At 44.3% G+C, this 12,528-nt stretch overlaps 1 protein-coding gene across 10 annotated transcripts in view; it reads left to right on the top strand.

The window, feature by feature from the left end:
• Positions 1–354: 354 nt before the first annotated feature.
• The window catches only part of AGFG1 (ArfGAP with FG repeats 1), a 36,060-nt gene continuing 23,886 nt past the window's right edge, over positions 355–12,528 (top strand). For 4 of the 10 annotated variants that reach the window (XM_035334470.1, XM_035334466.1, XM_035334464.1 and 1 more), the window contains exons 1-2: positions 355–678; positions 9,247–9,340. In XM_035334470.1, coding sequence (XP_035190361.1) covers positions 512–678; positions 9,247–9,340 — 261 coding nt within the window. In that variant the 5' untranslated portion in view covers positions 355–511. Of the gene's footprint in view, positions 679–9,246; positions 9,341–9,588; positions 9,676–12,528 lie in introns of those variants that run through there. The other 6 variants (XM_035334472.1, XM_035334465.1, XM_035334473.1 and 3 more) reach the window with 4 other exon arrangements.

Raw genomic sequence — 12,528 nt, 5'->3', positions numbered from 1 at the left:
GCACCGAGGCTCGCTACGGAGCTGCCCCGTCCGCTCTCCCACCACGGGTCACGCAGCCCCGCTGGCTGCGGGAGCGCCTCCTCCCCTCCTCGGCGGGCGGGCGGAGGGAGGGAGGGAGGGAGAGGATGCGTCCTCCCGGGCGGCAGAGGGCGCTGCCTCCGGCGAGCCCGCTCGGCTCCGCCGCTCCGCCGCCGCCATCTCCTTGTCTGATCTCATAAAGGTGTCGCGCAGGTTCCGCCCGGGCTCGTCATTCAGCCGCCCGGGGCCTGGCGCCGCCGCCGCCGGCCTCCTCCGCGCCGCCGCTCCCTTCCCTTCCCCTCCATCCCTCCCTGCCTTCCCGCCGGGCTGCGCTCCCTCCCCGGCTCATCGGCTGCCCTGCCCGCCCCTTCCTCCTCTTCCTTCTGCCCGCCCCGGTCCCCTTCTCCCGCCGGCCGGGCCCCGGAGCGCCGGCGCCGTCGGGGTGTGAGCGGGTCCCGGCGCCGTGCCGGGCCGTCCCCTGGCCGGCGGGGCCATGGCCGCCAGCGCCAAGCGGAAGCAGGAGGAGAAGCACCTGAAGCTGCTGCGGGAGATGAGCAGCCTGCCGCCCAACCGCAAGTGCTTCGACTGCGACCAGCGCGGCCCCACCTACACCGACATGACGGTGGGCAGCTTCGTGTGCACCTCCTGCTCCGGCATCCTGTGAGTGAGGGGGGCGGCGGAGGGCCCGGGGGGCGGCGGTGGGGCGAGCTGGGGCCGCCCCGGCCCTGCTTTGCCCCCGGGGGCTGCCCGGCTTCGTCCCGGGGGGGGCTGGGAGGGGGGCGGCAGCGAGGACAGCCTGTGGAAGGTGCGGTTAAAGATTCTGGGGGGGAGACCCAGGGGAAAAGAGGGGACGCGTGGCCCAGCGGTTGGCTTCGTGGCAGCGTTAGGGTCTGGGGGGCTAACCCCGTCGGGAGCACCGAGTGGCGGCGTTGAGGGATCTCCCTTGGATGCTGAATGCCGGGTCTAGCCTTTCATGTATCAAATTATGCCTGCCACAAGTTTGTAAGACAACTCTTTACGCTCCAGCTAAAAGGATAATCTCCAGGCTTAGCAGTTTAACATGATCAGGAAGAAGTAGTGGATTTTTTTTAAAGTCTTACTCTTGCTTCATACAAACTTTATATATGAACCTTAGGAAGGGCTTGGCTCTGATAAAGCAGATTGCATTTTTCCTGTTCCTCATTCCTGCACGGGCCTCCCCCCACTCCTCTCTATTCCACCCTTCCTCCTCTGAGGGGCATGTATGAAACAAGAACAGTTGGGATCAGTCAGGTCAGGGTTTCAGTTTATAGGATGCCGGCTGTACGTACGTAATTGGGGAAAAAGCCTGCTGTCTTCAGTGCTAGTGCTTGCTTAGCTACGTCTGTTTGCTTGTTGTTGTTTCTGTGGCATTGTGTGTGTGGAATGGAGCAGAGTCAAAGAAGTGGCCCAAGTAATAAGTAGTGTGTCAAAGGATCCCGACTGTTTGTAAAGGTTTTAGTTCAGAAAGCACACACGAGAGCCTGAACTAATTTCTGTCCCTTACTAAGAAGGACTGACTATGTACCCTATCCCACGCAGGTCTTCCAAGCAGTCTCTTTTAGAACAAAGTTGCTAATTACAATGAGGTTCGAAACAAAGCAACCATGTTCGTTCTGTGCTGAATTTACATGGAACAAGCTGCCTTTTATGCTAGGCAGCTAATTAGACTTGGTTTTTTCTTCTACTTTGTGCAGACTTTTGAACAGGCTTGACACGAATACAGAAAACGCATTCAGGTTGTGGAACTGAAGAGTCTCCTGTTTTTGACATGTACATGGCACTTACTCAGCCAGCCCTGGCTATTGTTTGCTATGCTAGCAAACTGTTATTTGTGCTGGCATGTGAAACTATTTTAAGCTACTGCACAGAGCTTATTTAATGGTTGCACGTGTTCTTACTGGTTAAACAGCATGACAAAACTGCTAAATGAGGATATTCTCCTTTATTTTTCAGGCAGGGGTCCTAATCTTAATAGACAAATATATTGTGTGTTGCTGAGATGTTTAACGCAGGTTCAGGAGTTTTTTTCCTCTTATCTGTTAGCTGCAGTGTATGGCCTACAGAAGTCCATAGTCCAGTTCCCAGTCACATAAAGGACGCACGTGCAATGAAACAGGTAGTAAGCGAGGAACAGCTGTCACTTGCTGTTAGGTTGGCCATCATTTGGATGCTACTATGCTTAAAGAAAGTAGGGCTTTTTTCTGAAAGGCGTTTCTTAATATGTTATTCTAATATAACTCATGTAGCTCTCTTATTCTAAATATACAGTGTTTCTATATATAAAAAAAATCTATGCTTGAAGTTGATGTAAATAACTATGAAGAGGACTTGAAACTTTCTCCTGAAGTAAACTTGGGCTCCTTCTTTCATATTGACTCAGTAATGCTTTCACAAACGGTGCATGCAAGATCTCATGTACTGGTTAAAGCGTTAGACCCTGGGTGATGGGATATTTTCGTAATAGTGAGACTTAGAGATAGGTGAGGTCTGCTTCACTACCAGAAACTGATATTTGTTACGCTTCCGTCAGAGTAGCTGTTTGTACAACTTATTTCCAAATGCCTAATGTAGATTTCCACAGTGGAGGAACCACGCAATGGTAAATGCGTGGAAGTACTGCTGCCTCTGTAGTCTTTAACGGCTGTTTGCATTCTACCTCCTAACGCTTGTTTTACTGTGAAGCTTTAATATTATAATATTATTATTACTTTGTCTCGTTTGTATGCTATGTGAATGACTTGCACTGCTTCCTGTTTCAATTATTTTTTTCTAGCCTGGTACAGGAAGTATTCTTAGAGTCAAGTAGACTGTCTTTCAAGTGTAAGGTGCAGTGCAAGACTAATACACATTAACGAGTTTCCTTCAGAAAGGTGCTCGGTTAGTTACAATAAACGGCTGCTAACGTCAATATGATTTTGGATAGGCTTCTTGTTCTAGGTACGGTCAGCTCTAAACTTTGGAGGTTTGATGCCTGACTAGGTTTTTTTGCAGGTTTTCTGAGGTGTTTAGTCATTGTCCTGGTAAGGACAATCTGTCCAAACCCCAAATCTTCATTTGGGATCCATCATTAATTTCTACTAACAATTCTATGTATAGGAAGAGAGTGACGCCTTATTACTAGATAGAGCTTTAACAAAGCCACCACTTTCCCAGCTGCTCCCAAAATAGTCTGACCGGCTTGTTCAAATGCTGCTGAAAATGATGAAAAACTAGTGACTTGAAGATGATCTGTTTCTGATTTAAATGTTGAAAGTGAGTCTTGTCAACCTCCTCTGTTATGAATAACTAACTTGTTTCCTATAATATAAAAGGGCTTGGATTTTTCCTACGGATTGGGTTTACCAGAACAAAGGCAGAGCTGTGCAAAATGGAGCATGCATGGTCATACACAGTGGTGTGGATAGCGGCTCTGCTTGTCCCCTGTGTTCAAGCTCTCTTTATGTGGAAGGAAAGCATGCTGCGTCACGGAAGCTGTGCCCAATGCTGCCTTTTGGTGTTGGACAAGAATGTAGGATGTGTAGAAATACGCACATTGTGTTTTTTTCCCCAAGTGGGAGGAAGTGCTGTGCAGGAGCAGTCTCATCAGGTCAAGGATTACGATAGTGCCAAGTCAGAAGGCTTCTCCTTGTGATGTCAGGGTTGGCAGAAGGGTTCTCTTCATTTGACAGAGGTCCTTTGGTTCAAAGGATGAGGCTAGTACTGACGTCTTCTGTGTTTTTGGATGCTACTGTGTGTTCTGCTGGCAGGGTTGTCCTCCTCTTTGTCATAATCTAATGCCTCTTTGACTTAATTTTCAGCTTCCTTCTGTACCTCTCCTGGTCCTCTTAATTCGTGAAAGCTGGGAGTAGGATGATTACATTCCTGAATGAAAAAAATCCTGTTTGATTATGAACTTACTGCCCCAAATTTTGGAGTGTACAAACTTTTGATGCAACATGGCCTGGCAGGAGGCGTGAATATTACCTGCTGATGTGATAAGCAGGACTCCTCTCCTCCCCTTCCTCCCGGTACTCCTCTTCACCCCTTCCCCTCCAACCCTCTGGGAGCTTCCCCATTCAGATGGTTGCACTTTGGGCTTGTGTTAGGAAGGAGCAACCAAGAATATTCAGAACGTACTGATACTGTGGGGAATGATAAAGCTTTTTTAATGTAACTTCTTACAATTACTGGATGATGTGGCCTTCTGTTGGCTGCTTCCTAGTTGAAATTTAAAATTTTCCTGGCTAAGGGACTTCTGTATCAGCCAGACTAGTGTGTTTGGCCAATACCAGGAACAAACTCAGCTGTGATTTACTGTCCCTTTCCCCAGAAGAATTTCTGCAGAAATTAAAATGGTCCAAATAAGTGGTGTTAGAGTGAAGGTGGTGCTGTCTGTGTTGGCATCGTTTTCCAGGGCTTTTTTTTTTCTTAGGGACATGCTCAGAAAACAGCTGAGGTATATGTATGTGTATGTATATTTCATTTTTTCTTCAGTGTCGTGGCTGGAAAGCTAAGGAAATGTCTATGCCACAATAAATAATATGCAGTCCAGAAAGGATTTATTTTCCAAGAAATAGGTTAAATTAATCTTGACTGTGCATGTAAGCCTTTGGCTGTTAAAATATAAAGTGAGCTCGTGAGGTGGTAGAGGGTCTCCAGGGAAGTCCCCAGGTACCAGGAATGGCCGTTACTGCTTTTTGCTAAGAACAGTAACACAGAAATAACAATGAATGTGGTGACACTGGCTTTCCGCGACTTGTTTTCAAGGCACTTGGGGACGTAGGTGCTCTCTGCTGGCCTGGTGTTTGCTATCTCTCAGTAACTTCCTGCTTCCTACAGGGTCAGAATTTGCTGGCTTAGCCTTGAGGTCATGTTAGGATCTGACACAGGGTGACATTAACGGTGGTGAGTAGCCATCTGTCCCCTGTCCTCCCATGGGAGTGACCCTCTAACCCAGCAAAGCCCACTTACTGTGTGTGCTTTTTTGTGTGCATGTCCAGCCCTGGCCAGTATTCTCTGAAACTCCTCCGTTTGTTTGCGATGAACGCAGGAAAGGCTGCTCCACCAGCAAGCACAAGTTGAACCATAATTGGCTACCGAATTGTTAGTAACCAGTGCTCACTGACAGTGTTCTGAATGTTTAACGTTTAAACTATCAGACTTCACGACCTTGTGCCAGCAGCCTTGGAGCTTCCTTCAAAAAAACACGTGCTTTAGCAGTATCCCTGCAGAAGAGCCATGCCTGTGGTCTCTGTCGCTTCCCGGCTGGTGGGCTGTGTCACTGGCAGCATGGACCGAGTCACTGGAGGATATTCTCCCGGCTGGAAGTGCTGGTCACGGCGCTGTCCCCCAGAAATAGCCCATTTTGAGTATGAGGCTTGTCCTGGTGAGTGGGCTCTTGGTGTGGGATGCTGCAGCGATGGCGTGCCGGATGCGCAGCCTGGCAGGAGCCGTCTGACTCAGCCACCTTCCCGAGCGCTGCTCAGGGGGTGGCTGCGGTCTGGGGAAAGTGCTGCGGTGGCAGCTGCTGCCTGGTGTCCTCGGGAGCCCGGTAACAGAAAGGAGTAACTGGTACCACTGCTCCCCTGCAGGTTACAAATATTTGTTCAGGGTCAGTTTGAGTTTAGTCATTACTAAAGGATTATAATCAATTTTTTCTGCTGTTAAACAAGGAATACTGTCGAGCATTAGAACTGTGCAAAGCACTTTTCAAATGCATAGAATAGTGAAGCAAGTGTTAGATACATTTTTTTCCTATAAAGAAGGGGGGTCCTTAATTCCTCATAAAGCATAGTTGTACTTGGCTGCCTACCAGTAAGCTTCCTCTGCATGTGGATGAGCTGTTAGTGAATCATCTGGGTCATCAAATGATTTCTGTACGTAAGGAAGGGTAAAATATCGTAGGATTTGTGAAGCAAGAGGAGCTTCAGTACTTAGGTTTTCTGTTTTGAGCTCTAATTTGTAAATCCTACTGCGCTTTGTTAGAGAAGTTGTAGTCAGTTCGTGAGTATCAGGTGCTTGAAAGTGGCTCGTCCTAGTTGAAAATCATAAAACTGTTTTTAAGCTGTTCTGATTGTAGGCCCTAAGTAATTTATCTAAGAAAGCTCATGTGTATGCTTTGGGTTGTACTTCCATGCCGAGCAATACAGCCGCTTGTATTGAACCCTTTGTTGCAGTCTGATTCCATACAGTTCAGTGTAAGAGGAGGCTTTTCGTAGGCTTCCTCCCACCGCTTGCCATCTTATATGTAAGAATTACTCGTATGTGTAGTAATGCAGCCTGATAGTTAGCCCGTTAGCTTTGCGTTTCTGGCCACTAAGGTTCAAGACTTCCCACTTCAGTATGGCAACGTGCTCTCTGCCACCACGCGAGGCAGCTGGTGTTTCTGTGCTGGGATCTGACCTTTAGGGACGGGGCGTATTTGCCTCCTTTAGCAGGAGAGTGGAAAAGAAATGAGAATTCACCTCCAGCACACGTCATGGATGTAACCTGTACATACAGGTTATACAGATCTGGAATTTTATAACCTGAACTTCAGAAGTATGTATGTTGCACTGGCAAGAGAGGACTATTGGAGGCCTCGTGGTAGGGTAAAGTGTTCTGGTCAAGGCTTTAAATATGCCTGGTGCAGCTGCTTAACACAACTGACAGCGTGTGTTTGCTCGTGTAAAAAGCTGTTAAGAGCCCTGATAAATCAATGCAGGTACACGTATTTTCCTGGTTAAATAATGTGTGCCGTGCTTTTAAATTGCAAGCATGGGTACAATACAGCACTTAATCCATATGTGTTGTAAACTTGAATTCCCAGCAGAAGATAGTGTGGAAGTTCAGATAGCCTGCCTGTGCTGAGTAACATGTGGATTGGTTAGTGGGTAGCTCTAGCTTTTAAAATAGTTATGAACTTTTTTATGGGTATCTTCCTTAATATGAGGAGAGTAAATTGACCAGGCTCAGGTCACTTTGTATTTGGTGTAAGAGCAAGACACTGATTGTTATATAATATTCGAGGAGCAGATTTCTGTGAAACGTGAAGCAGATACCACCTTTGTTTCTATGCTGTGATTCGACAGTGTGACTTAGTGAAAAGTTATTCCCTTGCGTGCGTGGGGCAAGAAGGTGTATTTAAAGAAAAAGCCAGACAAAACCTGCAAACATCCATATGCCAGCAGCAGCTCTGAAGTGACGATGTATAATTGTGTTGAGGGAGATTTTTTTTTAAATGCATCATATTAAAACGAATAATTACTTCTAAAATGTTAGGTAATGCTACAGTATTTTAATGTGGTGTTTATTTGTGAAATAAATGTGGATTTGGCTTAAAATTTGGTAAAAAGTTAAATTGTTTTCAATTTAATGTGGAATTTAGACATCTGAAGACAAGCAGTTCATTAGGTGATGCTTGATCTGGATAGACAAACCAGCTTGAAAGCTCTCGCAAAGTTTAATAAAACTTCCTATGCCTTCTTGCTGAGGTACTAACCCATGGAGTCCAATTTTGGACAGTCAGGTTTGAAGAATTTGCTTAAGCAAATAGCATTCTGTAAAACTAATTCTCATCTATCAGTAGATTCACGTAGGACTTTTGCATTTAAGGTACTTTTAAGTTCATGGTACGTCTTAGCAAGATACAATGAATTGTTTATTTTTATTCAAGACTTTAAAATGGGGTGTCTTAAATTTGTTTCTTTTAATATGAAGCTTAAACTAAAATGTCCTGCTCATTGTTCTTATCGGTTTCCACCTGTAATTAAAGCGAACATGTGGAAACAAAGGTGTTTTGTAAGCACAGGGGCAGAGTTGTCCTCTTACAGGTACAGGTACAGGATTTATGCATCAAGGTGAAATTGCAAGCTAAAATCACAATAGTGGTTTGTTTTTGTTACACTTAAATAGAAACTCAGAGCTAAAAAATTCTCTTTAAAACTTGAGTACAGAGGTTAGGATCTCTTAATACTTGGAACATCACATTTGCAATGCGCTGCTTTGATGAACAACAATTATAGCGTTCCTGGAATAATCATGAAGTTAAAGAAAACTTAAATCTGAAATTAGTTGTCAGTGTTTTCTGTTCCTAAAGGCAATCTGAACCAAATTTATTATTAATGCGAAGTAGGAGGTAGAAGCAATAAAGCTAACTTGGATCAGCTGATTCGGTAGCAGTGTGCTAGCCCTGTACTACATTCCTGGAAAGCTTCTCCAAGCTTTTCTGGAAACGTTCTTCTCACATACGTAACACGTTCTTAGAAATCTCGTAGTTACCTTTTCTTTGATATGACAAGAACTGAGACTCGACGAACCTGAGTGTTAAGCTAACAGCTGTGCCAGCTGGGTTAGTGTCTGCGCTGCTTGGTGCACGTGGGATGTAACGTCCTTGTTGCCACTGAGCAAAAACACGGTGTGATTGCAATCGCCAGTATTTGCAGGCAAAAGCAGTAGCTAGCGTGTACTTAAGGAAAAAGCTTTTTCTTCTCAAGCTTTTTCTTATACTCCCAGTTGCTCAGCAAGATTTTTCTCTATGCTTGTAGCTTTTGACTGAACTGGGTTTGACAATATTAGGCTTTGGCAACAAAATGGACTTGACTTGCTACTAGTCCTGCAGCAGCGGTCTGTGGAGGTGAGGATGGTGCCAGTTTCTGCTTAAGGCAGAGCATTTGGAGCTGTTGCACTAATAATGTTTGCTCTTGATTGAGAGCACAGTAAAAATGGCAGCATTTTTTCTTCAGTCACTGTTACTTGCGTAGTGTTCGGGAGGAGGAAGACGACAGACCTGTGGCAGAGGAGCAAAAAATAAACTAGAAAAAAATGCTGAGAGGAGACAGGAAGCAAAGGTTAAAGTGGGAGGAAAAGAGTCTGAGCTGGGGTGTTTAGTTGGCAGAAATGTAGTGGTGAAGTAGAAGTACCAGTAGGAGCGGGTTGAACCAAGAGAGGAGCTGGAGGGACAGGAAAACTCTGAAAGAGCCCAAGATTGAGAGATGAAAGAAGAAAAGGTGAACAAGTCTGGGGAAGCAGGGTAAGATTTCAAAAAAGTCAAAGTCCAATGTGTTCATAAAGTTGCATAAAAAGGGGCAGGTAGCATGTGCTACACTGGTCTCCCCTGAAATTCCTTTGTTAGCTTTTTGCTTTCTGAATGCAGTTTTGGGGTAGGCTGACTTTTCGTTATGTTAAAAGTGATTGTGTGATGACAGACTTCCTGAATACTGACTAAATACTACTTGCTTCTTCTTTTAGACGGGGCTTGAATCCTCCCCACAGAGTGAAGTCAATTTCAATGACTACTTTCACACAACAGGAAATAGAATTTCTGCAGAAACATGGAAATGAAGTAAGTATTCATTACAGAGTACCAAGTGATGGACACTTGAATATTCAACTTTAGTACTTAAAGCTTGAGCTTTCTTTGAAGCAAAAGGTGGACACGAGTCTTTTGAAGCCAAGTTCACTGGATGGGGTATCTTTGCTTAAAAAAAAGCTCATTTCACTTAGGTAGCTGATCAATATTGTGTGTTACTGCCCAACACAGACACCCCGGGTTCACATGATCAGTGCTTCTGAGTGGGGTTTTCTGCTGCTTTTGCGTAAGGCAGTATGCATCCAACTCTCCTTTTCCTCTGGAAGCCTAGATCTTTAGTGCAGCAGTATTTCCTGAAAGAGTCAGTAGTGACGAAAATAATCTTGTTGCCTGTAGCTGCATTTCTATTGAGTAGGTGTCAGTCTTCCAGCAGTTTCAACAGCCTCTTTCTTTAATGAAAATATATCACTATTTTGAAGGTCCTTAAAGAGAGGAAGGAAAGGGAGAAATCCTTTTTCCTCTAAGGATTAGATAAGAGGCAACTGTATGTTTAGAGTGGCTTGGTCACCTTTGAAGAGAGGAAGTTCCAGTGTACTGCTCTTTTTCTTTGTAGAAGATGAAAACTAAATCTGAGGTGAATGTTGAGTTGCCTCTATGGAGATGTGTGGAGCACGTAAACCCTGGTTGTGGCTACTGATGTCTTCAATTTGAGGAAGGAGTTTGTATTTTAACATGCTATAACATGAAGTTACAGTGTATACAAATTAGTTGAGGCAACTCTTCTAATCCAAATATAGAAAAGGTTCTTTTTTATTTTTGATTGGATCTGTATTTTGTTTAGTAGAATTATTGATTGTAGGCTATGGAGTATCTTGTTAACAAGTTGTTGTGAAGCTTTGGGGGGGTAAAGCCCATCCGTAGTTAAAATGCTGATACTTCACTTTTTTAAACTTAGCCCTGTTCGTAACTGCCTGCTTTAAGAATGACACTAGAAATAGCAGCTTCTTTTTCTGTCGTAGCAAATGTGTTATTTGTTGAAATGTCTGTTAGTGGATGATTCTTCTAGACAAAGCTGGAACAAGTTCTAAACTTTTCCAGACACGACAAATTTTTGTCGGTGGCATTGACTAGCGTTTACTGAAATTTCTTTGGCATGGTAAAGCTGTGCAACATTGTATATGTTAGGGTATGTTATTGATGCTTTGCATGAGGAGAGTCATAAAGAATCATTTGTAGGTTTAGATGCCTTATGTAAGAATCTCTTCCCGTAAGATTTGGCTGTAAACTGCAACATTGCTTTATTTCACAAGTGTATAGGAAAACATGAGAATGCACTGCTCAGTGTAGTTGTCCTTATAATAGACCTGACCTCCCTTCAATCGTAATGATTTAGTTTATATATAATTATCAACATAAAAACACTTATCGGATAGCTGTAATGGTATAATATGCTTCAAAAGTGGAAGTCTTTGTGTTTGTTGTAGTACTTATTGCTCTCATTAACAAAAGTATGGCAACGACTTAAATAAGCTACCTCATAAATAAGATGTGCTTCTGTACTTGCAGGTGATAGGCTTAATGGGTGTTCAGATATTGGCGTGATACTATTTTAAACAGCATTAGAAGTTTAAAACCTAATTAAAAACGCAATTTCTCTTTGCCATGCTGTATGTTGCTGTAGTTCAACAGTAGCTTGCTTTGGTTGATATTGGACTTTGGAATACTTCCCTGCAGATAAGATAAAGTGTTGGGTAGATGAAGTTCATCTCGCCTTACAGAAAACTTTGTCTAGTTTGCTTTTCAGCATAGATGTCTGTTGTGTCTATGTTAAACAACTAAACTTTCTGGGATTAATTTGTTCAGCCCGACATGGACCTGTCCAACATTTTAGAGATCAATGTGAAACAAAGTACAGCAACTAAATGCTGTTGAAACGTTCAGTTGTTTAGTGCTGTGCCATTTGACAAGTTTTTTTTTCCCAATTTGGTATTTTTACCTTCTGTCTTTCTGTGGCGTGTTAAAATACTTCATTTCTACTTTGTCCACCTAGTCATTCTCCAGTGTGGCCAGGCCTCTGTGGTACCTCTGTGGTAAGGTTTTTCTGGCTTCTGGTTAGTAGCTCGTGGTGTACTGCAGGGAATTTGTTCTCAACAGAAAGGAGAATAGCAAGAAAGCATGTTAAACCAACCTTCCCTGAGATAAGGTAGGTAGTAAGGTGGTGAGTTCTTGGAGGAAGTCGTTTTTCCACTGTCCTTCAGGGAGTTATTTGTAAGGTCAATGTATTGTGTGAGGCTGAAGTTCCCTTAAAAATTAAAGGGTAACGCTTTCTTAATTTCTGAAATAACTTTTCCGCAGTTGTCACAAATTGCCAGCTTTCCTGGCACACATGGCTAAAACCTTTACTTACCAGAAGGCCTCCACAAAGGGATTACTTTGGGAAGAGGCTGTTCAGAGCAGCTCCTCTTCAGATGGGAGGTGGCACTTCCTTCCCTGTGTGTATATCTGCAAGGAATGACTCTTTAGCAGAGGTGACTTCTTTGAGTTTTTACTTCAAGTTCAGATTTAAACCTTCTTACTGTGTCAGGAGAGGTCTGTATTTTGGTGTTGCTTAGTCATCTGCAGGTGTAAACAGATGTCTAGACTCTGGTTTTGCTGGTATTGGGGTTAGCTCACTTTTGCAGCAAGAATGGAGACCTCTTCGTGCTCAGCTGCTTGGGATTAGTTTAACAGTGCTTAAATGGGTTTTAGTGCCAACCCTCCTGACTCTTGGTAGCACCTGTTGTCCTGGTTTCAGCTGGGATAGTCACTGTGCTGTGTAGTGCTGTGTTTTGGGTTTAGGATGAGAACAATGCTGATAACACACGGATGTGTTCGTTGTTGCAGAGCAGTGCTTATCAAGGCCTTGCAGCCTCTCACAGTGTCCTGCCAGCGAGGAGGCTGGGGATGCACAAAGAGCTGGGAGGGGACACAGCCAGGACAGCCGACCCAAGTGGGCCAAAGGGAGGTGTCATGCCATATGGCATCGGGCTCAGTGATAAGGCTGGGGGAGCTGGCTGGGGGCTACTACTGCCTGGGGACTGGCTGAGCATCAGCTGTTGCACATGACTTGTTTTGTATATTTCTTTTTTCCCCTTTCCCTTTTCTTTCCTATTAAGCTGTCTTTACCTCAACCCACAAGTTTTACTGTTTTGTTTTTTTTTTCACCCAAGTGTGTCCCCTGT

Source organism: Oxyura jamaicensis, chromosome 9, assembly GCF_011077185.1.
Source record: "Oxyura jamaicensis isolate SHBP4307 breed ruddy duck chromosome 9, BPBGC_Ojam_1.0, whole genome shotgun sequence".
Taxonomy (NCBI): Eukaryota; Metazoa; Chordata; class Aves; order Anseriformes; family Anatidae; genus Oxyura; species Oxyura jamaicensis.
Note: the sequence above shows the minus strand (reverse complement) of the source record. Positions and strands in the feature narration are given on the sequence as shown.